General features: G+C 40.9%; 1 protein-coding gene across 1 annotated transcript in view; it reads right to left on the reverse strand.

Moving 5' to 3' along the window:
• cacna1ib (calcium voltage-gated channel subunit alpha1 Ib) overlaps nucleotides 1-26845 on the reverse strand; it is a 130096-nt gene that overhangs the window by 36307 nt on the left and 66944 nt on the right. The window contains exons 10-21 of the mRNA XM_078793552.1: nucleotides 24995-25404; nucleotides 18760-18911; nucleotides 16365-16550; nucleotides 16115-16232; nucleotides 15033-15188; nucleotides 14619-14706; nucleotides 14262-14422; nucleotides 11227-11297; nucleotides 10607-11048; nucleotides 8492-8592; nucleotides 3695-3818; nucleotides 2706-2774 (exon numbers count right to left, since the gene is read on the reverse strand). Coding sequence (XP_078649678.1) covers nucleotides 2706-2774; nucleotides 3695-3818; nucleotides 8492-8592; nucleotides 10607-11048; nucleotides 11227-11297; nucleotides 14262-14422; nucleotides 14619-14706; nucleotides 15033-15188; nucleotides 16115-16232; nucleotides 16365-16550; nucleotides 18760-18911; nucleotides 24995-25404 — 2078 coding nt within the window. The remainder of the gene's footprint in view (nucleotides 1-2705; nucleotides 2775-3694; nucleotides 3819-8491; nucleotides 8593-10606; nucleotides 11049-11226; nucleotides 11298-14261; nucleotides 14423-14618; nucleotides 14707-15032; nucleotides 15189-16114; nucleotides 16233-16364; nucleotides 16551-18759; nucleotides 18912-24994; nucleotides 25405-26845) is intronic.

A 26845-nucleotide genomic window follows, 5' to 3' on the forward strand; every position in this document is an offset into this window, starting at 1 on the left:
AAGATGGCAGATGGTGTCGGAATGTCTCGGGGAACAACGGCTGTTGGAAGTCGACCAAGAACCGCCGAGTGCTTACAAAAACAGAACCTCTGAGATTGTATTTGGAATTCACTCCCAAACGTTGGGGAAAAAAACATGCCTCAGTTTATATGAGATAAGGTATGTTATGTTGGGTCGTCATGGCAACAGTTGTGTTGTTTGTCCCCTGTGGGGACATACGATCATACAATGTATGCTGGCATACAAAAGGACTAAATGGCGTTAATTGTGTTTGTTGTGCTGTGCACGGACATTAGGGGGTCTTATTAAAAACACGGATGCTCCTAGGAGGCAAAATGAAAATGCCTGAAGCCTTTATGTTTCCGTCTCAATAAATATCTGCCTTCAAAAGAAAGAATAAAAAAGGAAAAGTGAAATATATTCTCATTGTTTCTAATTAGAGTCCCACATTCAAGGTCAGACTCACAAACATCAGGTAGATCCATCACTGCTGCGACTGTGTGTGTGTGTTTGGCCAGTGGGCGGGGCCAAGGAATTAAATGGGAAATGGAGTGCATCTTCAGAGGAGAAAAGTCCAAAGTTGAATTAATGCCACCCTTTTAATTATTACCCCACATAGAGAATCTCATCTTTCCTGGAGCAACAGATTAAAGAAATCCAAGAGGGGAGGGGCTCACCAGGGGGATGAAAATAAACAAAGTAACTCACCGGCCACTTATTAGGTACGCAATCCAATGAGATCCAATGAGATGAGAATATACCCGCTTATGTTGAAACCCTGGGATATGAATATTTTAGTTCCCTTCTCTATTTTAGTTCCCATCTCTGTTGCGCTGTTCTTTTCTCTGTCCCCTCTTAAGACAATTATGTCAGTGTTGCTTTTTATTGTTCTTTTTTTTTTCATTTTTCTCTGTCTGTCCCTTCATAAACCAAGTATGTTCCAGCTCAGGGGTGCTCACAGTGTGGCCCGGAGGCTATTTGCAGCCTGTGGCTGTTTTTTATTGGCCCACGGCACCTTCTATGTAACTAAAACTAAAAAAAAGTCAAACATGTCATGCTCTTTAGTGCTGCTCTGCCATGGAAAAAGTAATGGTAATGGTTTTATTTCATTTGAACATGCATCAGATTACAATTGAATGCATCACATAATCAGTTCACAGTTCCACATGTCCAAAAGGAGTAGGAAGAAGCAAAGCTTATTAAATCCTACCCCTCCATCTGGTACTTTTACAATCAGTAACTGTTACATTTGTTCACTTCCTGCTTTCCTAATTTAATACATTTTCCCAATTTTATTTAAATTGCCATCTAGTTACAATTTAATTTAATTTAATTTAATTTAATTTAATTTAATTTAATTTAATTTAATTTAATTTAATTTAATTTAATTTAATTTAATTTAATTTAATTACAAAATGTGTACCATAATAAGTATCAATATAGTGATATATATAGCACATCATGACTGGTTCAAGAGTCCAAACAAAAAGTGGGAATAAAGTAAGAATTAGAAAAGGAAAATTTATAAGAAGAAAATTGAAATGTTGATGCTGAAAATTTTACAAAATCCAGCAGAAATGAAAAAAAAATATGATATTATATAAAAAAATATCACATGAAAAAAGTGGTATTCTAACAAGACTAAGGTCATAATAATGAGGAAAAATTTAATTTTAGTTGAAATATTACAGTCAAAAATTTGTGTTTTTAAGTCATAATATTAGGAGAAACAAACACAACAAAATGAAGTTGTATAGTAATTTTTGGACATTTTGTTTGGGGAAAAATATCATTATGGGAATAAAAAATATTTGCCAAGAGTGATATTAATAATAGGCTTATTAAACTATACGACAAAGCTGACATGCAGTTTTTTTCTCGAACTATAACTTCAGAGAATCTCGACAACAAAGTAGCAAAAGTTGTATCCTTTCATTTGTCCCAAATTAGTTTTAGCACAAATCAGACTTTTAAAGAACAGGACAGGTTAGCAATGGCGTCATTCCATCACTAATAAAATGGCTATAAAAAATACATCTGAAACGGCAAAACTCAAAGGAGGCTAGGCAAGCCTCAAATGAGGACATGTGATCGCGTAGAAGAATCAAAAGGACGCAACATGCTAAGAAGTTGAACATGTGAACTCTGCATCACCCTTATATGATGATGCGCCTACAACGAATACGCCTTCATTAACTCCAGACGGAATTAGCACCGATATGGAAAGGAGCCCTTGATAATGGATGAATGATAGATAATACCACACTTCCTGCCGTGGATTAAAGCCACTGTGTGTGTGTGTGTGTGTGAACATGTTTGTGTGTTTATGGAGGAGAAGTCCACCAGCAGCTAAAGACCCTCTCACGAGGCGCAAGAGCCCGCTAATTAACTTCATTATCTCCTAACCAGCCCGGTGATGGAGAGGGGAATGGACGTGTGGAAAAAGTCGAGGGAATAAAGTCAAAGTTAAAGGAGGTGATGGACGAGGAGGAAAAGGAGATATAATAATGCGGCGCAGGGAGGATGTGACTTTAAAAAATGGTGAGGAGGTAATGGATATCGGTGGGGTGATGAAGATGACAGCCAGGGAGCAGAGATCCGACATCCTGGAAAAGCCCAACACCACCCCCCCCACCCCCAGCCCCCGATTCTTGAAAAGACATGAGCAGGAGTTACCATTGGGGAGACGAGGAGGATGTTTTTACCTTGACAGTCATCTCGGTGACAAAGATGGCGGTGAAGATGTAGTTGGAAAGCGTGAGAAGAAGCCTTTCCTGCAAGAAACGAGAGGACATGGAACAGGAAGTCATTGAAGTATTGCAGGAAACTGAAATCTGGGACGTCTTTATTACATACGTACATATACTTCTTATAATAAGAAGAATTCTCTATTAGTTATGAAGTATTAGTGATGTCACAAATTAGTATAAGTAAGTACTGGTTGATATTGTTATTACTTTTTGTTCTCATCTTTATTGTTTTATGTTTCCCCGACTCGCCAATATCATTGTCACTTTTTGTTTTCATTGTTATTGGTCTGCTAATACATACATACATACATACATACATACATACATACATACGTACATACGTACATACATACATACATACATACATACGTACATACGTACATACGTACATACGTACATACATACATACATACATACATACATACATACATACATACATACATACATACATACATACATACATACGTACATACATACGTACATACATACATACATACATATGTACATACATACATACATACATACGTACATACATACGTACATACATATGTACATACATACATACATACATACGTACGGACATACATACGTACGTACGGACATACATAGCTAGTGATGTTGCTTTTTGTTCTTATATTTATTGCCGTCTGTCCCCTCTTAAATCCAGCCAATATTTTTGTTACGTTTTGTTGTCATTTTTACCTTATTGCTCTGCTCTATAGTATAGTACGCCCATCCCCTTTTAAGTACTTTAAGTAAGTACTAGCTGAGATTGTTGTTACTTTTTCTTGTTGTTTTTACTTTTTTGATCTGTGAGGGCAAAAGTTGAACCTGGAACAGATTAATTCTATTTCCATTGTGTCTTATGAGTAAAATGTATTCATAACAAAAGGTCAAACAGGTGGTAAGAACATGATACATTCAGGGAATAATGGTTGATGTACCAGGCTTCCCTGAAGGATCCTGGGCCTCTCCAGCGCCACCGTGATGCAGTTGAGGAAGATGAAGACCAAGACCACGTAGTCAAAGAGCTTGTGAGCGATGATTGATTGGCACAGCAGCCTGAACCTGGCGGTGGGAAAACACAGAAGATTTCTTCCTTTAATAACATGCTGAGAATGCTTCTCCGACTTTTGACACAATTCATGCTCTGGAAGCTATATATATATATATATATATATACACATCTATATATATATATACGTATAAACGTTGAAGTGAAATGTGGTGAGTCACTCCATCATACTGAAATCCACAACAATGCACCTTCAACAGCTTGCTGAGCAAGATTGTTGCACTTAAGGCAAAGAATTACTGTATATGTTGAAACGCTGATTAATTAATGATGAAAAAACAAATAAAAGCACATAATAAACTTTAGAGCAACATAGAAACTTTTGCACAAAATTACTGTAATTGTAGCTGAGGCGTTTGTTTAGCTCAAGTACAAAGAGGTCGGAGTGTTAATTGGAAGAAGGCAATAATATATATACTATATACGTATATAGTTCATTGTTTAACTTTAATAATAACTTGTGCTGCTTGAGGAAGATCTCTTCGTTATTACAAGCATGTTGTACAACACAACAGCAACAGAACACTTGACTGGGAACAACAGTGGGACAAAACCAGTGGCAACGTTTTAAAGCGCACGCAGAGCAAGCTAAAGCCGCTGCATGCTGACCACTTATGATACTTCAAATGGAACTACCTTCATCTTGTGGGTTAAAAAAAAAAAAAACTACACCAGGAGGTTGCCTACAGCCACAGCTGTCAATGCCAATGTGTTTTGACCCAGTGCAAATGAGAGACCCGAGCGATGATTTGCTTCACAGCAAAGGAAGCAATTTCAGTAAAAATTGCATGTGAATTCTGAAATTATAATATCTATAATAACAATATATTATTATAATTAGGAAACCTAAAAAATAAAAAAACATAATGATAATAATAATTATGATTATTGTTATTATTATAGAATTATTATTATAATTATAATAATAATCTTTATATAATAATAATACTAATTATTATTATTATTATATAAAGATTATTATTATAATTATTATTATAATCATAGATAATACCACAATAAAACTAATAATAATAATTATAATTATTAATAATAATAATTATTATTATTATTATTATTATATAAAGATTATAATAATATTAAGAATAATTCTATAATAATTGTATATAATAATAATAATAATAATAATAGTAATAATAATAATAATAATAATAATAATAATAATAATAATAATAATAATCATCATCATCATAGTTATTATTATTTTAATAAAAAAAGGTCTGATTGACTGATTCATTGATTCATTCATTTTCTACCGCTTATCCTCATCAGGGTCGTAGCTGTCTTCGGGCGAGACGCAGGGTACACCCTGGACTGGTGGCCAGCCAATCAGAGGTCACATATAGACAAACAACCATTCACACTCACATTCATACCTATGGACAATTTGGAGTCGCTAATTAACCTAGCATGTTTTTGGAATGTGGGAGGAAACCGGAGTAGGAAACCGGAGTAGGGTGGGATTGAGGGTGGGATTGAACTCAGGCTGTGAGGTCTGCACGCTAACCACTCAACCGCCTTGCAACCTGATTGATTCATATATTGATTAAAAGCTATGTCCCGATACTTTTGTCCACAAGTCATATCAATCTGGGCGATGTTTTCCTTTCTGGATGTTTCTGGCATCCTCCATCAAGTGACATGGACACAATCCAGGAGGTTTGGAGGTGTCCGGGTTGTGGGGTGGCGGTTGTGTGTGTGTGTGGGGAAGGGGGGGCTGCTTAAAATGCATAGACACATGCAAATTGTCACCGGGGGCAGCACAATGGAGGCTCTGCTTTGTTTCACAGTGCTTGGAAGTCTTGGAGTCACGGCCTGACAGGCGTAGGCGCTATCTGCTAGCGCACCGGCAGCCTGGTTGCCGGTGCGCCGCCAATAAAACCCTTCCCATGAAACTGTTTCCAGGATGCTAAAGCTAAAAATAAAAAAAAATGTAAAATAAAAAATCACAGGCGATAGCAACGTGTGCTCACACGGGGAGCTAATCAGTCACTAATCGGAACATTCCCTCCAGACTTGGCCCATTTGTCCCGTAGTATCGAGCGCAGCCAGAGGCGCTGCTTGTACTGATACGTCTCCTACGTCCACCTCTGATGTCAGCTTATGCGCTTATAAACAAATGGTGTAAACAAGTAGTAGCATGTACAACACACACACACCGTCGTCACACAGCTAGCTTGACAGATGGTACCTGCCAACCGAGCCCAAATCCAGGGTTCCCTTAAGTGGCCATCGGCACGCAGGGATGACTGAGTGATCGTATGTTGGTTGCCTTCAGGGGTGTTCCCAGCGGCCGTGATTTGATGACTTGAAGGAAAAAAAAAACCTAGACATAATAGCGCAGACAATCTCTGGAGCGCTAACAGTCTCCGGATGGGAAGACAGTCTTTGGAGGGAAGCGAAACATGAGGCAAACGTGGCTATTTGTGATGCCGCTTTTCTCTGCGGGAGGCTCTTTATGCGGCGACATGGCGCTCCTTATCGCTAGGATAATGTTTGGTTTCATGGCCGGGGTATCACTTGTCAAGACCACTTTCTTTATCCATCCATCCATCGATTCATCCATTTTCTGTTCCGCTGGTTTATCCCGGATGCAACTTAGATTCATTCATTCATTTTCTACCACAGGGGGTGCTGGAGCCTATCCCAGTTGTCTTCGGGTACACCCTGAACTGGTCACCAACCAACCACAGAGCACATATAGACAAACAACCATTCACACTCACATTCATACCTATGGACAATTTGGAGTCGCTAATTAACCTAGCATGTTTTTGGAATGTGGGAGGAAACCGGAGTACCCGGAGAAAACCCATGCATGCACAAGGAGAACATGCAAACTCCACACAGAGATGACTTAGGGTGGAATTGAACCCTGGTCTCCTAGCTGTGAGGTCTGCACGCTAACCACTCGACCGCCGTGCCGCCCCCAACACATGTAGATAGACTAAGAAAAAACTACATCACAGCTTTGTCATATTAGTATCAACTTTCTTTGCTCGTTTTTTTCATTTTTGCTGTTTTTTGCCTAAATATTTTAATTTTTATATATAATAATCTGTGCATGGGATAAATGTTTGTTTAAAATGTCGCTCATCAAAAAAAAAACAAAAAACAGCCATAGTGGTAGATCAATTTCTCCGGTTCAAATCCCACTCTGGAAGAAGGCTGCGGTCCATCAGGACCAAAACCTCACGCCACAAGAAGAGTTTTTTCCCCCGTCTGCTGTCAGCCTTATCAACAAGGGCCCGGAACCCCCCCTGACACTCTTCACACCCCACCTCTGCCTCATCCTGCCACATTGACACACACTCTATGCGTTACATTAATGCACAGTTTGGACTCTTTTGGAATAATAATCAGACTGTGCTGCACGGTGGACGAGTGGTTGGCGCATAGACCTCACAACTAGGAGACCAGGGTTCAATTCCACCCTCGGCCATCTCTGTGTGGAGTTTGCATGTTCTCCCCGTGCATGCGTGTGTTTTCTCCGGGTACTCCGGTTTCCTCCCACATTCCAAAAACATGCTAGGTTAATTAGCGACTCCAAATTGTCTATAGGTATGAATGTGAGTGTGAATGGTTGTTTGTCTATATGTGCCCTGTGATTGGCTGGCCACCAGTCCAGGGTGTACCCTGTTGCCCCGAAGACAGCTGGGATAGGCTCCAGCACCCCCTGCAACCCTTGTGAGGAAAAACGGTTGCCATGGAGAAGTCCATGGTGGGCCCCAAGAGAGAAACAATAGGTGTCCGTGAAAAAATTTCTCTTGGGAAAAGTTGTTTTCACAACACGACCTTGGTTAGCAGTGGTGGGGACGCCGAAATCCAGATTAAGAATATTGTTTGGGTTATTTCGGGACAGCCACATTCCAATAGACCATTCCAATTGTCCATTCTGGTCTCCCAATTGATCCAACTGCTTTTACAAAGCCGGAATCTTCACCAAGATGGCATCCTTGTTGTGATTGGCAGTCACAGTCAGAGTGTGACTGGCTTTGCCCATAGACTTAGGACTTGGACTTAGAGTAGAGCTGCTGGGCCTTCACATGGAGTGAAGCCAGTTTATGTGGCTCGGGCATTGAGTCTGGATCCCTTCCTGATGCCTCCCTGGTGAGGTGTTCCGGGAATGCCCAGCAAGGGAAAGGCCCCAGGGCAGATCAAAGACACACTGATGGGATTACGTCTCACAGCTCGTCTGGGAACGCCTCTGTGTCCTCCTTGTGTTACTGGAGTAGGTGGATGAGGACTGGGAATACTGAGACTGCTGCCCCCACGACCAAGACAAGGACAGACAAAATGTATTGATGGAAGAAGATGGAAGTATGACGTCTGGGAATATTCTGCTATAACATGACGTAACATGGATGTGGAAGATAGAGACCGGGCATCAAATAAATTGCCCATTCATTTTCAATGAGAACATGTGAAATTAAAGATAGCCCCGATGGAGGTAATTTTGTGACTGTCGAGACATCATTAGACTCATTAGACGATGTGAAATGCTCAGAAAGCGGAGAACTGTCGACTGGCCTCATACCTGATCCGAGCTGATGATCATCAATGATAAAAAAAAAATGGGATATTTTTTTGCCGATGAAACCGATAAGCCACCTAAAAGAGTTTTCAGACATAAACCAAAGCAACTCACTTGTTTTGAGGGGAGAAGAGGTAAACCGACCAGTCTTCTCTGCTTTCACACCAGTCAGGTTTGTATACCTCAAACATCTTCTGCATGCGGAAACAAACACTCTGCAAAGGAAAAGACGGAGACTTTAAACGGGTGGAAATAACAGCCCGCAGTTAGTAGACTCTACAGTGTAGTCTTATAGTGTTAACTAATGTTTAACATCACACCCACTGCTCCCCTGGAGGCTCTGCACAATATTCCAGTGTCTTAATTATCTTTAGGGAAATAAAAAGGTAGGCCTGAGGACGCTATTATTCTCTTAGAGATCACCATTAAGGCCGGCTGTGTTTTGTACCACAGCGTGACTTTTTAATGAGTTATGAAAAAAAGCATTTTTTTAATGATAGCTGTGTCCACTTTCTCTTTTGAAAAAAAATAAAGCTCTTGTCCATATACAGTAAAGTCTCGTTATATCGATATCGGTTATAACGAATTACTACTTATTACGATACTATTTTCATTTCCCGGCAAATTTCTAGTCTTTTATGATATAATTAGCTCCGTTAGTACGATACACGGTTATTATGATAATCCGGTTACTAGGATGCCCTTTTCATCTCCCGCCAGCCAATTTGGTCTGCTTATATCGATACAAAAGCAGCTTAAATCAATCTTTGCTTAAGGATTTCAATACCAAAAAAGAACACGGCGAACGGCTGCTTCCAGTCAACTTTATTTTTCACACTTCCACCACCAGAGTGCAGCACACACAGCGGAAAACACCCGTCCCTCGCGCCTACCCCTCCGGGTGGCAACACCTTCCCTATCGATAGTTCCGGGGTGAATTATGTCCCGGTAACCGGTAATCACTACAGCGTAAGTTTATTTTTATTTACTGTAGTACAAAATGTATTGTAGTACAAAAGCATGCTAGATACGCAATCCATGAACTCAAGGAGAAAATTACATGCCATATCAAAGATCCGCCCACTTTTAATGCAGTTCGGCGCAGGGTCGGATATATGGATAGTCCGGTTATATCGGTATTTTTTCCGACTCCCGAGAATATCGATATAACGAGACTTTACTGTATATTGACTATACAATAAAAACTGTTCAAACATTCCGTGCAATAACCGTGCAATAACCATGCAATAAAGTGCAGTTAACCTTGCAATACACCAGTGAACTTGGTCAACATGTACTAGATAAATCTATATAATGTAAATCATTTTTGACTTGTATTAGTATTACCCTGTTTTTGCACTTTATCTGCTCTTGTGTGCTAATGCACTTTTGCTGCTGTAAACCCGGAATTTGCTCTGCAACTGCTACATGTACATAAACAACATTAATAGGCCTTCACTTGCTAAATGTACTGCAAAAAAGGTCAGTAAGGATAATTCATAATGCCGCCTACAGAGAACATACTAACTCCTTATTTCTAAAATCACAAATACTTCAACTTGCTGATATAGTTCATCTTCAAACAGCTAAAATAATGCATAAGGCTAAAAATAACCAATTAGCTAAAAATGTCATCCAATACTTCTCTACAAGAGAGGAGAAATATGATCTCAGGGAAGAAGTACATTTGAAACACTTCTATGCTAGGACTACGTTAAAAAGCCATAGCAGTACTTCAGTACGAGGTACATTATTTAAAAAATCTGTATTGTGGAAAGCAGGAAGTGAACAAATGTAACAGTTAGTGATTGTAAAAGTTCCAAATGGAGGGGTAGGATTTAATAAACTTTGCTTCTTCCTACTCCTTTTGAACACGTGGAACTGTGAACTGATTCTGTGATGCATTCAATTGTAATCTGATGCATGTTCAAATGAAATAAAACCATTACCATTACATAAAAAAAACAAATTTCTTTGTGTTTATTATTTGTACAGACTTAAGTTGAAGATGTCGTCACCATTTTCTGTTGCAGCCAACATAGCCAGGATTTCAAATAAATTGGGGTTAATGTGGGATGACAGGTCAAGATGATATGTTTCGACTTTTTCGAGTTTTTAAATCAAGCGTTTCCTTCCACATCATTTCCTGCAAAGAAGATGTGATGACTCAAGTTCCTCTATAACGACACAGTTGAAGTAAGAAAAATCAATAGGATTCAAGACACTCACATAGTCCGTCTCTTCTTCCAGGTCCTTGCGGGCGTTGACTTGGGGGAAAACGTCGGACATCAGAAGGCTGTGGGCGCCGGGCGTCTTGCCATTGCAGTCCCGGTGGTGAACACCGAAGCCGCTTCCGGTCCCGGAACCCTCCGTGATAGACGCCCCGGCTGCAGACCTTTTTGCAGAGTCTGTGTTGACAGGAGGAAGGCAGGGGGGCTGTCCAAGCTCCAAGGATAGCGCCCGGCGGTCCCGTCTGGCAGCAAAGTGTCTGGACAGGAAGAGCCCGGCTTGGGGCGGATGGTGTTGTAGGGGTCGGGACAGAAGGGACTCCTGCTCGGGGGCATGTGTGTGGGAGTAATGCGTGCGGGTGCTGTGCACACGGAGGCTGCCCCCCACCAGCGGGGCTCCGCCAAAACCGTAGTTCCTGCGACCCAGGCTGTTTGAACTGGACCTGAAACCAAATGTTTTCCATCCAACAGAGGAGCCATTTGTATTTTATGAAGCTGTTAATTGTGAAACTAATCAGCAACAAAGGTTTGACATTTCCGTGGCACTAATCAGACATTAACATTATCAAGCTATTCAAATTTCATGAAGGGAAATTGTTAACATCATTTCAATTGCCTTACCTGCGGCTCCATGCTGCCTGCGGGGGAAGAGGGCGCCCCCAGTTGTGGTAGTTGGAACTGCGGCCGTGCCGCTAAAAATACAAAAAAACAGCAGTCACCTCCCCCTTAAGGCTTAATTCTGTCGCTTGTGAAGCAAAACAGCAGACAACGAGATTCAAATAGAGAAAGCAAAGGACACCCACGAACAAAGATTGTCTATTAAACATACTGTCAGACAGAAACATTGCTGTGAATAATAATGCAGAGGAGTGATTGTCTATAATGGAAAACATTTGGACACCCCTCATCGAGATCATGAATTCAGGACCCAGAAGCAGTTTCAATATTTAAAGTTTCAACCGCCATCATATACATAACTGTATATATAGTGTATAACTGTATACATCATATACATAACCCCCATTTTGAACAGGAAACTTCCCTATTTTGCCCTCCCCTTGCAATTGTTTCCTGTATGTGGCTTCTGTTGCCCTCGGCAACACCAGTGTAACACATCAGTCAGGCCTTCAAAATAAAGGAAAATAATATGATTGACCGGGCGGCATGGCGGTCGAGTGGTTAGCGCGCAGACCTCACAGCTAGGAGGACCAGGGTTCGATTCCACCATGTCTGTGTGGAGTTTGCATGTTCTCCCCGTGCATGCGTGGGTTTTTACTCCGGGTACTCCGGTTTCCTCCCACATTCCAAAAACATGCTAGGTTAATTGGCGACTCCAAATTGTCCATAGGTATGAATGTGAGTGTGAATGGTTGTTTGTCTATATGTGCCCTGTGATTGGCTGGCGACCAGTTCAGGGTGTACCCCGCCTCTCGCCCGAAGACAGCTGGGATAGGCGACCCTCGTGAGGAAAAAGCGGTAGAAAATGAATGAATGAATATGACTGACCACTTGATGGCCGGGAATCAAACCTGCAGCACCCGCACAAACAACAGCAGAGTGTACCATTCATCACCAACAAAGGGGATGTCGGGCAGTCCCCCATGTTGAAATGGAAAAGCGTCACCACAGTCAATCATCCATGAATGAATGAATGAATAAACAAGAAAACAAAAATATTAAAAACTTGTGGTTTTCCAAACGTGGGGTTCGCCTCCTCCATGGTTGGCTGCCGCATTTTAAAATGCAAAACCCCGAGTGGCACTCCCACTTTAAGGAAAACACCAAGTTGTGTTTGTTTCTGCGTGTCTAATCCTCTCAGCGTGATGGACCTAATTATATATTTTACCCTCGCTGGAACTTGCCGGCTGCAGCCTGAGCAGCTCCCACGTGCCAAAAAAATCCAAGTAAAAGAAAAACATATCCGTTTCTATGGAAACAGAGATGAAGCGTGCCTCGATGTGTTTCAGACGCAACTAATTGTTATCATTTGTGCCACACTGGAAGCTACAACAGCTAATATGAATGCAGTCAAGCAAACAAATAGGGGGTTAGATGACAGAGCACTGACTACAATCACAGTGACAGCACAACATGTAACAGGTAAGTAAATACACATAGGGCAACTGCTGCTCAGCCCGACATAGTTTTATTTGGCCCGCCACAAAATAATCAGATAAAAGACATTTTGTAAAATTTTATTAGAATATTTTTATGATTTAAAAATATGTATGTATTTAAATTATATTATTCACATGAATTTTATTGATTTTTGACATTTTAAAAATATTTTAAAATAATATTTAAAAAAATATTTAAATTACAATAAATAAAAAAATATTAAAATCAAATCAATCTTTACAAAAATGTATTTGTTCTGTCAATTTTTACAGAAAAATTGCCCACTTTCTCATTTATCGTTATTTGCCGTTATCGTTCAAAAATTTTATTTGTATATTTTTATGATTGAACAAATATTTATGTATTTAAATTGTATTATTCTCATGAATTTTATTTATTTTTGACATTTTAAAAATATTTTAAAATAATATTAAAAAAATATTTAAATTACATTAAATTAAAAAATTAAATCAATCTGTTAGCATGTAAAATTTTTGCTTATTGTAATAATGTTACAATACAAATGTATATATGTATGATGTAAGGTCACTATAGAACTGGCCTGGCATGTTTGCTACTAAGAATGCTAACTGTTAGCATGACAGCATTTTAGCTGGTAGTTTATTCATGTCAAGAAGCAGTACCTACATGTATTAAAAAAAAAAAATTATACGGGAATTTCCCATTTATGTCTACTATATTGGTAATAGGTGTGTGATTATAGGGTTGTTATTTCATGTACATATGACTTTAATAATGTTTAAAATCATATTCAGAAGGTAGGAAAAGGTCTGGAACCAAGTAATTGCAATAGAAGATGAATCTATTGCATATTGCTTATTATTACATATTTCTTGTATATGTAAGTGCCGCCATGTTAGTGCCTTAACTTGGCTACAGAGAGCAAACTAATGATTTCACAATGAATCCTTTCTTATGACACAAAAGAGGCACATGTTCCATGACGTATTGGACGTGCATCGCCATGCAAATATCATCAATCAGCGCCTGACCTTCTGCGCGGAGACGCGTGGACAAATGACCGCGGTGATTAAAATGTTGATTGGGAGTCACAATGGAGCCGCCATTAATCCTCTATAAGCGTTAGATGAGCTCCAATTATCGCCGGTGATGAGATGGCGCTGGTCCGGCATACTTCATATTTCATATTTTATTACTCCGCTAGCAAGTTACTCTGGGAAAGGAGTAACTTGCAGGATGTGACAAAAAGCGATCTCAGTAAATATTTTATTACAGCGTACCTTGAACCGCAGCTCCCTAGCACTCATGTAGCTGTGGAGTGTGATGGCAGCACCGCCATGGAAATCCATACTGTGATGCAAGCTGTACACTGACTACTCTGAAGTGTATAATACTGACTTTCCCATTATGCAATTACTGTATAATTCATTTTAAATAACAAAAAAGCAACTCCAATTACATGCAGGATTAATGTACAGTAAAAATGGACAAATTTCCACTTATAAAAAAAGTATCGGGATTATGGAACAAGTCATTGCAGTGTGGTGGGACTGTACCAGAGAGAGGGATCGTCTCTCCAGGCTGCCTTTGCTCATCACGCTGCTCTTTCGGGACTCGCCGGTGAAACTCCGCCTCTCTGAGGAGTGGGAGCCCCTTGGCCCCGCGAGGGCTCCCAGCTCCAGGTGACCGTTGGGCGTCAAGGTGCAGATCCTTGGGTCTGGAGGAAAAAAAAAAGGGTAGTTTTTGTCCCATCTGTAACTGCCAATTCCAAGAATATGAATCCGTGATGGAGTCTAATTGTGGAAGAACATTTAATCCTCGGAGGCTTTCCCTTCAAAATTGCTGCTGACGTTGTTTAAGTCCCAATCATAAGATCTTTTGGCAGCGCAAAGTGAGAAAAATATGAATCTCACCCGATAATTTTATGGAGTCGTGCTTCTCGCTCTCATCAAAGTTGGAAGAAGAGCGGTCGTCGTCTGAATAAGAACGATTGGCATCACCCTGGTGGACATGAGGAACATTCATTTCTAATCATAAGGATTGATCAATATTACAACAACAAGAAGAAGACAGATGTCCTCTACGGTCATGGTGCTCCAAACCATGGCAACCTTCACCTTGATATCTACTGCAAAAACAACAGTATTAGGATCCACAAGAAGTGGAAATCAGCAAATAGATTCAATAATCTCCCAAGTAGTGACGGGTCGAAGCAGGCGACGTCAACGCAGCAGCATGACAACAAAGATCAATAAAAAAAAGCATCTGATGTTTTCACCTGAGTCATCATCTCCCCAAAGTAGCGAAAACAAGCTAAACTTCCTTACCTCCGCCTGGAAGCCCTCCACCAAGATGGCCACCAGCAGGTTGAAGAGGACGTAGTTCCCAAAGGTCATCAATGCCACAAAGTAGAGAGCGGCCAGGGGTGATGTGGCCGCCATGCCGTTGTACAAGACCACGTTCCAGTCCTCCTGGGTCAGGATCTACCACAACACATAGCATTCATTATCAGTTTTTCATTCAAGTGTGGCTGCACGGCGGTCGAGTGGTTAGCGCGCAGACCTCACAGCTAGGAGACTGAGTTCAATTCCACACTCGGTCATCTCTGTGTGGAGTTTGCATGTTCTCCTCGTGCAAGCGTGGGTTTTTTCCAAGTACTCCGGTTTCCTCCCACATTCCAAAAACATGCTAGGTTAATTGGTGACTCCAAATTGTCCATAGGTATGAATGTGAGTGTGAATGGTTGTTTGTCTATATGTGCCCTGTGATTGGCTGGCCACCAGTCCAGTGTGTACCCCGCCTCTTGCCCAAAGACAGCTGGGATAGGCTCCAGCATGCCCCTGACCGTTGTGAGGATAAGCGGTAGAAAATGAATGAATGTTATGAGTTTATTCTTGAAAAATTGCGACTTTATTCCGACTTTTTTCTCTTAGTATTTTGACTGTTTTTTCTCTTTCTTTTTTTTTCTTTTTCTACTATTTCAACTTTCTTCTTTGTCTTATTGTAATTAGGACTTTGTTCCCATAATATTTAGACTTTATTCTCATCATATTATAACTTTTCCATACAGTTATTTTCAAAAAATGACAACTTTATTAGCCATATTGTTCATTCATTCATTCATTTTCTACCGCTTATCCTTACGAGGGTTGCTTCTTGCTGATTGGCTGGGAGGAATCAAATGGTTGAAATACCTATTAGACCTGATTTGAAGTTACTAGATCTGGTTCTTTGCTCTATACAAGGTGACTTTAACCATTTCAAAAATTGTATTTTATTTAAAACAAAATGTTACTTATTACAGTATTTTATCTATGTACATTTTTCATTCTCAATTTTGATGTATAAAATTGTGCAACCCCACCGTTATTATCTTTGTCGAGGCACTCGGTGGCTGCAGCAAAAGTACCTGAAAGACGGTGACGATAGCCCACAGCAGGGAGTCAAAGTTCTTCCTGTCTGGTACTGTGTCTCCCGTCTCGGTCTTCAGGCTGAATTTGCAGCCAAAGATGTGCATCCCCAAAATGCTGCAACATCACAACAGAGCGGTGATGAGGTGATGAGTCAGCACGTCAATGCTGATATTTGCACCATTCGGGACCCCCCCTGGTCTAGCCTGTCATGAATTCTGCCTTGTAATGGAATGACTGACGGATTACCTGAAGATAAAAATGAAAAGCATGAGCAGCATGCAGAAGGTGGCCACGTTGTCCATGGTCTTCATGAGGACCACCAGTTGTCTTCTAAGGGCCGGCATGAACCTCACCAGCTTGAGCACCCGCAGCAGCCGGAACGTTCTCAGCACCGACAAGCCGCCGTCGGACTGACCCACGATCTCACAGACGCTGCACAAATAAACGTGAACCAGAAAGACAGAGAATGAGAACATTTCATAATGGCAGATAATTTAAAGCTACAGAGATTTTCCAAGGTTGGTTGGTTAGCAAAACTAGCTCTAGCTACTAGCTATGTGAGATGCTTTGCTAGCATTACACTCACACTTTAACAGCAGCATCTTCCAACACTAACTACAAAAGCAATCTTCAATCGCTAAATGTACTGCAAAAAAGGTCAGTAAGGATAATTAATAAAGCCGCCTACAGAGAACATACTAACTCCTTATTTCTAAAATAACAAATACTTCAACTTGCTGATATAGTTCATCTTCAAACAGCTAAAATAATGCATAAGGCTAAAAATAACCAATTAGCTAAAACCCCCCCCGACCCCCCTGGAGCCCTGGTCAACTCAAGCATCACGTGCTCTCAAAACCTCCCTACAAACGTCCCTGGTCCCGGTCTTGGTGGAATTTAATGGTGTCTGGCATCCACTTTGGAAGAACCATCAGTTGTGTAACTGTGAACGCACACCTTCAGCTTTCACCTGCAAGTCAAGACGCAGGGCTTTGTCGCACACACTTTGTCACATGTGGGCCTGGCCGTTAGATGAAACCAACATCAGAAAAGGTTGCCTGCGAGCCAGTTTGATAATTTTTTTTTATCCCTTATACCAGGGGTCTCAAACTCAAGGCTTGCCCAAGGTCTGGGCAAGGCTGGGCCACATCAGGTTTTCAAAAAAAAAAAAAAAAACGCATTTATTAAAAACAGAAAAATGAATGAACTTTGCTTTTGTTCGGATTTTCTACAAGAAAAGCTCTGATAAAACATTCCACTGTTCTCAAATATCTTAATTTTTATTTTTTTACACAAACTAAGATGAAAAATAAATAAACAAATCAAGAATAAAGAAAATTAATCAGTAATAAATAAATATAATAATAATAATAATAAAACGGCAAATAATAAAAACTTAAGAAACCACATATAGTTGGTGGGTAGACAAATGATTTTTTTCAGATTAAAATGAACAAAGCATTATTAGAGCCCTGTAGACATGACAAAACACGACTATAGTCACATTTATACTCTTTTTATTTACAACATATTGCGCAACTGCAGGGTCTTGAGACACATGCTAACTCGCAAACTAGAGAGCTAGCGACCTAGACAGTAGCCTTCAAGTTATTTCCTTTGAACTTAAATAGCCAAAAACGTACCACTTCCACACGGATAGGGAGGATAACTATTAACAGTTATTTAACCTTTAACATGAACATTAATCAAACGTAATAATTTTTTCTGGGTACATGATACCGTACAGCATCCATATCAAACTTGGGCCACATTTGGCCCACGTGCCGCGTGTTTGAGACCACTGCCTTATACCTTATATAAAAAAGGCAAAGTTGCATTCTTTCATTTTTCATTATTTTTCACTACTTTTCAGTGGAAAAAATTTGGACACCCCTTTGCCCTACCGTTTGTCTGCTAGCTTCCAGGCCGGCTAGATACCTCCACGAAGAGCCGCTGGTTCATTCGAATTAGAAGTTCAATGATTCTCTTTCAAACGAAGGAAAGCTTGTTTGGTGAATAACATTAAAGCCTGTTGAGTCCGCTCCTCCCCTTCCTCCCATCTAGTGAAGCATTCAGAGCAAGCGAGCGAGTGAGGCCATCAAAGGCAATGGCGTCTGTCACATCACAACATCGCTTCTGTTCAGCCGACAATGAAGCGGCGCCGCTTTTACGCTGCGGGTTTTATGCAGCCACGCGGCTGAATGGATGGAAGAGCAGGAAATTGCGGCGATAAGACGGCGAGTACACAAACGTTCAATCAACGGCCATCTAGTTGCGACGGCCTCATTTGATCTTCTTGTTGAGCTTTGATGTGGATTTGATCGGCGGCGTCCATTACGCCATAAATGAACAGGGGAACGGAGGAACAGGAAAGAGATGAAAAGCAACCTGGAGATGAACGTGTTTGACGCTCTGGCATCCAAACGCTTGACAGGCGCTGCATCTTTAGCAGGTGGAGCTCAGCGTCAATCATTTCAATGCACATCCATTCCAAAAAAAACCACCCGTTTCATTCATCACCACTTCAGAGATTGTTCAACGTGAGCATCAAACCTAAAAAAAAAGCCTCTGTTCCATGTACATGAAATACTTCTAAAGCGTTTAATATTTGACAAAACCGCTTGAAAAACATGACCGGTACCTTATGATGACGATGACGCCATCGAAGACGTTGTAAGGGTTCCTCAGGTAGTTGAAGGAGCCAAAGGCGGTGAGCTTGAGGATCATCTCCAAAGAAAACATGCTGGTGAAGACGATGTTGCAGATCTCCAGCACGTTTGTCAGCTCCTCAGGCTCAATATGCAAATAAATACAAAAAATTAGAAAACATACACAGAAACAACAAATTCTTCAAATTGCTGATATAGTTCATTGGATGCTCATATCGCCTCCTACTTTGGTACTTGACAAAAAAAACAAACAAACAAAAAAACTTAAATCATTTTAGGAAATCAGGAAGTGAACAAATGTAACAGTTACTGATTGTAAAAGTAATAAATAAATAAAATAATAAAAAAGTAATATTTTTATATAATATAATATAATTTTTTTTCCGTTTTTGCTGGATTTTGTAAAATTTCCAGCAACGACATTTCAAATTTTTTCTTAAAAATGTTACTTTTTTAATTCTTACTGTACGTGACAAAAAAAACAAACAAAAAAACGTAAATCATTTTAGGAAAGCAGGAAGTGAACAAATGTAACAGTTACTGAAAGTAATAAATAAATGAATAAATAAATAAATAAAATAATAAAAAAGTAATATTTTTATATAATATAATTTTTTTCCATTTTTGCTGGATTTTGTAAAATTTCCAGCAACGACATTTCAACTTTTTTCTTAAAATTTTTTTAATTCTTACTGTATTCCCATAATGTTTGGACTTTTTGTTTGGACTCTTGAACCAGTCATGATGTGCTATATATATCACTATATTGACACTTACTATGGTACCCATTATGTCATTGGATGCTCATATCACCTCATACTTTGGTACGTGACAAAAAAATAAATAAATAATAAAAAAAAATGTAACATTTAAAAACAGAAATAAAAACACTTATATCATATATTATATCACCTCATACTTCGTTACGTGACAAAAAATTTAAATAAAATCAAATCAAAAAACTGAAATTATATTCCGAAAGCAGGACGTGAACAAATGTAACAATTACTGATTGTTACTGATTGAAAGTACCAGATGGAGGGGTAGGATTTAATAAGCTTTGCTTCTTCCTACTCCTTTTGGACATGTGGAACTGTGAACTGATTATGCGATGCATTCAATTGTAATCTGATGCATGTTCAAATGAAATAAAACCATTACCAATACCAATATAATCAAATACAAAATAATTCTAATACCATATTAACATACAGAACAAACAGTAGAGACACTATCAAATGCAGGGTTGGGCAAGCTGCAGCCCGTGGGCCACATCAGGCTACAAAGTGTCTTAATCTTAATAAGCAATATGACTTCTTTTGCGACTGTGGCTTGAGTCGTACAGGAAGTAGTCATTGCAATCTGTAGTTTGTACAAAAAGGCAATCCAAACGTGATGCACAATGCCATCTTTTGATTGGCTATTATTAAAAATCAATAGCGTTCCAGTTGAGACAAAGCATCAGTGAAAGTTTGCTGACAGGAAGCGATTGAACGAGCCGGACCGGCTGACAACAACGAGTCATCGCATTGCAGGCTATTATTGGCTCTCACTTTGTGTGTGTTTGCTGACATTTTCACAGCAACTGAGAGCAACAAGTCTATTTGTCTGCACACACACACACACACACACACACACACACACACAGAGGTAGACATCTAAATTTGGCTCCATCATGGATGTGGTCGCAGATCCCAATTCCGCACAGCTCCTCTGCAACTCCACCAGTGACGTTCATGACATTTCGCTGTAGCCGGTCGCCGCCGCCGCCGCCGCCACAAATCAATGAGCAGTGTGTTGGTGTTGCATTTACATGAGTGTGTGTGTTGCGGTAATAAGAGCTTAGCATGCCGGGGAGGAAAACACAGGCTAATGATGCATGCCCACCAGTTTTTGGTAATGACCTGAGAAGTGACCGCTGTTTGCAGAGCAACCAAACGGCGCCGCAACCCCTGGAGATCCATTAGGGGCCGCCTCTCGTTACGGCAAGACCTGGGATCGGATCTGAAAGACCTTTGTGTTCCTGACTTGAAGTCACACTAACAATCCGCACTCGTGGATGCCAACTGTGGGCAATGTGAGCTCAACAATAAGTGAACTACTTTAGATGGACTCCGTTTCTGTCATTTCTTCTCCCTCGTCGTCTCCATTTGCACTTAATGTACACCCGCCTCAAATTACAATTTCTTAGCTGTACAAATTCACTTCATCTACCTAAAAAAAAATGGCGGATATTGAAAAATCTCCAAATATCAAAGAAAATCAAATTTCTTTAAGTCGTAATATTATGAGAAACTAAACAAAAAGGGGGCTGCACGGCGATAAAGTGGTTAGCGCGCAGGCCTCACAGCTAGGAGACCCGAGTTCAATTCCACTTTCGGGTATCTCTATGTGTGTGTTCTCCCCGTGCATGTGTGGGTTTTCTCCGGGTACTCCAGTTTCCTCCCACATTCCAAAAACATGCTAGGTTAATTGGCGACTCCAAATTGTCCATAGGTATGAATGTGAGTGTGAATGGTTGTTTGTCTATATGTGCCCTGTGATTGGCTGGCCACCAGTCCAGGGTGTACCCCGCCTCTCGCCTGAAGACAGCTGGGATAGGCTCCAGCACCCCTGTGATCCTCGTCAGGATAAGTGGATCTTATTTTCTCCTATTGTGATTACTATATTGTGTAATAGAAGTGTAAAAGTGACTATAGGGTTGTTGTGTCATGTCTCGAACGCTCTAATGAAAAAACACAGATTGAGGATTTGTAAAAATAATTATAAATATTTATTTATCATCACGGGCGGGTCTGAAACCAATTAACAGTGATAAATGAGGGATGACTTTATATGCACGCATTTGTTCATTCATTTATTTATTGACTGATTAAATACATTGTGAAATATAATTTGGAATAGATTTATTTTTTTCAAAACTAGTCTATGTATTTATGTACACCGCCTCTCGCTCGAAGACAGCTGGGATAGGCTCCAGCACCTCCCGCGACCCTCGTGAGGATAAGCGGTAGAAAATGATTGAATGAATGAATGAATAAACAAAATGGCAAATAAAGTTGTCATTTTTTGAAAATAACTGTATGGAAAAGTTATAATTTAATGAGAATAAAATCTAAATATTATGGGAACAAAGTCCTAATAAGACAATTTACAAGAAGAAAGTAGAAATAGTCGAAAAAAAGTTAAAATTTTAAGATAAAAAAGTCGGAAAAAAGTCGCAATATTTCAACAATAAACTCATAACATTCATTAATTTTCTACCGCTCATCCTCATGAAGGTCACATGCATGCTGGAGCCTATCCCAGCTGTCTTCAGGCGAGAGGCGGGGTACACCCTTGGACTGGTGGCCAGCCAATCACAGGGCACATATAGACAAACAACCATTCACACTCACATTCATACCTATGGACAATTTGGAGTCGCTAATTAACCTAGCATGTTTTTGGAATGTGGGAGGAAACCGGAGTACTCGGAGAAAACCCACGCATGCACGGGGAGAACATGCAAACTCCACACAGAGATGGCCGAGGGTGGAATTGAACTCATGCAGCCACTCGCAACATCCTTTCATTTTACATTATGTGGCCCTCTCTGGAAAAAGTTTGGACACCCCTGGTTAAAGTTGGTTTTGGTTAGAGCCCAACACTGTTTTTGCTGCATTTTTGCTAATACATCAGTTTATTTACGCTAACACTCTTGTTAAGACAAACCAGCGTGGGTATCGTCTCACTCTCGCTCTCTCCAGCCTGGTTTCACTTCTCCAGCACAAGCGCCACGCTGCATTATTCATTCGCGAGGCAAAGCCATCAATCACGCTCTGTGCGCTACACACTTTAGCCTCGCACTCAACGGCGACTAATGCGCCTTGTAGATCGCCATTCTATCGCCACACAATCCGGGGATTTCCGAGTCATAATTGCAATGTCAAGAACAATCCCGGGAGTGTTTGGCGCTCTCAACCGGGACGCCTTCTGACATTTACACTTCTTCATACCCTGTTTTTGTTCCTAAATGTCAGAATAATTTTAACAGTGATCCGAAGATCCGAGATTCGAACAAAGAAATGATATTTTTTGGTGGCATCTTGTAAAGGGACAAAAGTATATCAAGTAAAGTTGGATATACAGTAATACAGAATTCCCAGTGTGGATACTTTGATGTTCCGAGCATGATATGCCGCATGCTGCTGTGTCATTAAATGTGAGAAAAAAAAGAGGGGATGACCCTCCTCTTCACAATGTCACCATCCAAATTCATCTTCCGCAAATATGAACCGCAGCTCCTCAATTCTCGGCAGCACTCGTGCACACTACCACCAGTGTCTAGGATATACATCTACTTTCATGCCCTTGTCAGGAAGGCAATGCATGATATGCCGCATGTTGTTATGCCTCAATAAATGTGAGGCAAAAAGTGAGAGGATCATGCCGGCAGCACTCGTGCACAATACCACCATTGTCTATGTTATACATCTACTTTCATGCCCTTGTCAGGAAGATAATGCATGATATGCTGCATGTTGTTATGCCTAAATAAACATGAGACAAAAAGGGAGAGGATCATGTTGGCAGCACTCGTGTACGCTACCACCAGTGTCTATGATATACATTTACTTTCATGCCCTTGTCAGGAAGACAATGCATGGTATGCTGCATGTTGTTATGCCTCAATAAACGTGAGACAAAAAGTGAGAGGATCATGCCGGCAGCACTCGTGCACACTACCATCAGTGTCTATGATATACATGTACTTTCATGCCCTTGTCAGGAAGACAATGCATGATATGCTGCATGTTGTTATGCCTCAATAAATGTGAGACAAAAAGTGAGAAGATCATGTTAGCAGCACTCGTGCATGCTACTACCCAATGCTTGACTGTAGACAAGACACAATTACCTTTTGTTGATTTGAGTCGTATCTCTCATGAGTTAATAACCAATCAATAAATAATGTAAATAAACAACAAGCACAAAAGGAGGAAGGATGAACCCAGACTAAAAGATGCTGGAAAAACCGAGCACTCTTGTTCGATCATGTGGTTCTTCGACATAACGAAAACAGGGAGCTGGTGGGGGTCTCAGGGGGCGACACGGGTGTATTGCATGAGTGAAAATGCACATTCAAACACAAGAGTTTAGTTAAGTTTGCTTAGCGAAAGGCGCAAGCAGCCTAGTCGATCTCTTCCCTTCATTAAATGCAGCAAAGACTCCATCCTCTCTGACTATTTTTAGACGCCTCCAAGATGAGAGACGAGCCACCAATGTGGGGGCGCCAGCGTAGCAAGAGTGATGGAAAGACAAAGCGGAGACAGGAAACTGTAGCTGCTAAAAACACATTTAAAAAAAAACATGTCCATAGCGAGTTCCTCCCACATTCCATAAACATGCTAAGTTAATTGGCCACTCTAAATTGTGAGTGTGAATGGTTGTTTGTCTATATGTGCCCTGTGATTGGCTGGCGGTAGAAAATGAATGAATTAAAAAACAGAATTTTCCTACCGTTTTTCCTCACGAGGGTCGTGGGGGGGTGCTGGAGCCTATCCCAGCTGTTTTGGACCCTGGAATTTGGAGTCGCCAACTAACCTAGCATGTTTTTGGAATGTGGGAGGAAACCGGAATACCCGGAGAAAACCCACACAGAGATGGCCGAGGGTGGAATTGAACCCTGGTCTCCTAGCTGCGAGGTCTGCGCGCTAACCACTCGACCGAATTGTGCCCGCCGAATGAAAAAACAAATAATATATGTTGTTACTATTTTATACAATATGAGTGATATAGATATGGAATTTTCCACATACTATGAGCATAAAAAACACTATATAAGTAATAATTAATAAGTAATTTAAATTCTAAATGAACACAACTACAACTTATTGAGATTAAATTAATAATAATAATAACACATTCCAATATGTATTATTATGCATAAAATGTATGTGATATATTGCTTAAAAATATATTTTTCCATGATATAGATTTTACTGTAAATGAATAAAATACAATTATTGAACTCAAACATGTTAATTGGCGACTCCAAATTGTCCATAGGTATGAATGTGAGTGTGAATGGTTGTTTGTCTATATGTGCTCTGTGATTGGCTGGCCACCAGTCCAGGGTGTACCCCGCCTCTCGCCTGAAGACAGCTGGGATAGGCTCCAGCAGAGAGAATGAACAAGGAAAAGAAGAAGAAGAGAAGTGTGCACCTGCTCGTGATGTTCGATGCCCATACTGACAGTGTTGATTAGGATGGCGATCATGATGCCTCGGTTGAAGTACTTGCTCTCCACGATGCCCCACAGCTTCATCCTCGCGTCGTACCACAGTGTCCCGCACCGCTCTCGGAGGCTGCAGCCTGTGGTGCCCCCCGCGGCGCCCCCCTGGCATGACCTCTCTTTGATCCCACACTGTCCCCGCTCCTTGTCTTCCTCCTCCACCGCGCCATCCTCCGCTTCCTCTTTGGCTGTGACGCGTCCCGCCGCCATGGTCCCATCAGTGAGCGCCAAGGTGGCGGCGCATTGGGGGCAGCCGCCCGCAGTGGAGGGGGTGTTGGTAAGTGCCATGGGCTCACCTGAGGGGGCGTGGTTGGGTTTGTAATGGTGGGGGCAAGGTGGACCTGCAATCAAATTCATACGTTTTCACAATACACATTGGAAGATCAGCACTCATGCAGCCTCGGACCATGACACCACCACCGCCACGCTTTACTGTACAGGAGATGCAGTTGCTAGTTATTTACTGACACAGTCTATGTATGAACCACAGCTACCTCAGTATGGGTAGCACTCGTGCAGTCTCAGACCATGACCCCGCCACGCTTTACTGTACACAAAATGCAGTTGCCAGTTATTTACTGACACAGTCCATGTAGGAACCACAGCTACCTCAGTATGGGTAGCACTCGTGCAGCCTCAGACCATAACACCACCACCACGCTTTACTGTACACGAGACGCAGTTGCCAGTTATTTACTGACACAGTCCATGTAGGAACCACAGCTACCTCAGTATGGGTAGCACTCGTGCAGCCTCAGACTGTGATACCAGCACCACCACGCTTTACTGTACACGAGACGCAGTTGCCAGTTATTTACTGACCCAGTCTATGTATGAACCACAGCTACGTCAGTATGGGTAGCACTCGTGCAGTCTAATACTGTGATACTATATTACCACTATGTTTGAGCGTATGCAAAATCTACTTACCTTACTCTTCACTTGTGTTGCCAGCTACATTATTTACTAACACACAACCTGTATGAACCACATCTCCCCCAGTTTGGGCAACAATCGTTCAACCCCGGATATTAACACCACCACACTACCACCACCATGTTTGACTGCAGACACGACGCAATTACTTACGTACTACTCACTTGTGTTGGCAGCTACATTATTTACTAACACACGACATGTATGAACCATATCTCCCCCAGTTTGGGCAACAATCGTTCAGCCCCGGATAGTAACACCACCACACTACCACCACTTTGTTTGACTGCAGACAAGACGCAATTACTTACCTTGCTCCTCACTTGTGTTGCCAGCTACTTTACTAACACAAGACATGTATGAACCATATCTCCCCCCAGTTTGGGCAACAATTGTTCAGCCCCGGATAGTAACACCACCACACTACCACCACCATGTTTGACTGCAGACAAGACGCAATTATGTTGGCAGCTATTTACTTACACAATTCATATGTACCACATCTCCCTTAGTCTGAGCAGCACTCATGCACTACCACCACCTTTTCATTCACTTGTGCCGCCGGCTGCTTAGATAATAATGACAAATGTTGTTGCCTGACATGGCGGCTACCTAAGCTAACCTCACTTAAAAGGAGGACACATGTTTTTGTGCTTGCCTTTGAAAGAGCCTTAGAAATGTTTCAGCCTTCGTGCGGCATAATGACGAAGGACGCAGCCGTTCTTCTGGGACACAGCTATTGTTTGAAGAAGGTTATGTAATGAAACAGTGAGTATTTATACATTTGTGTTCATGGTCTTGTTTTGATGATGGAGAGTGGAGATGCTGCTAAAAAACGGACACGCC

Source organism: Doryrhamphus excisus, linkage group LG9, assembly GCF_037039965.1.
Source record: "Doryrhamphus excisus strain RoL-2023G ecotype Guam linkage group LG9, RoL_Dexc_Guam_v1.1, whole genome shotgun sequence".
Taxonomy (NCBI): Eukaryota; Metazoa; Chordata; class Actinopteri; order Syngnathiformes; family Syngnathidae; genus Doryrhamphus; species Doryrhamphus excisus.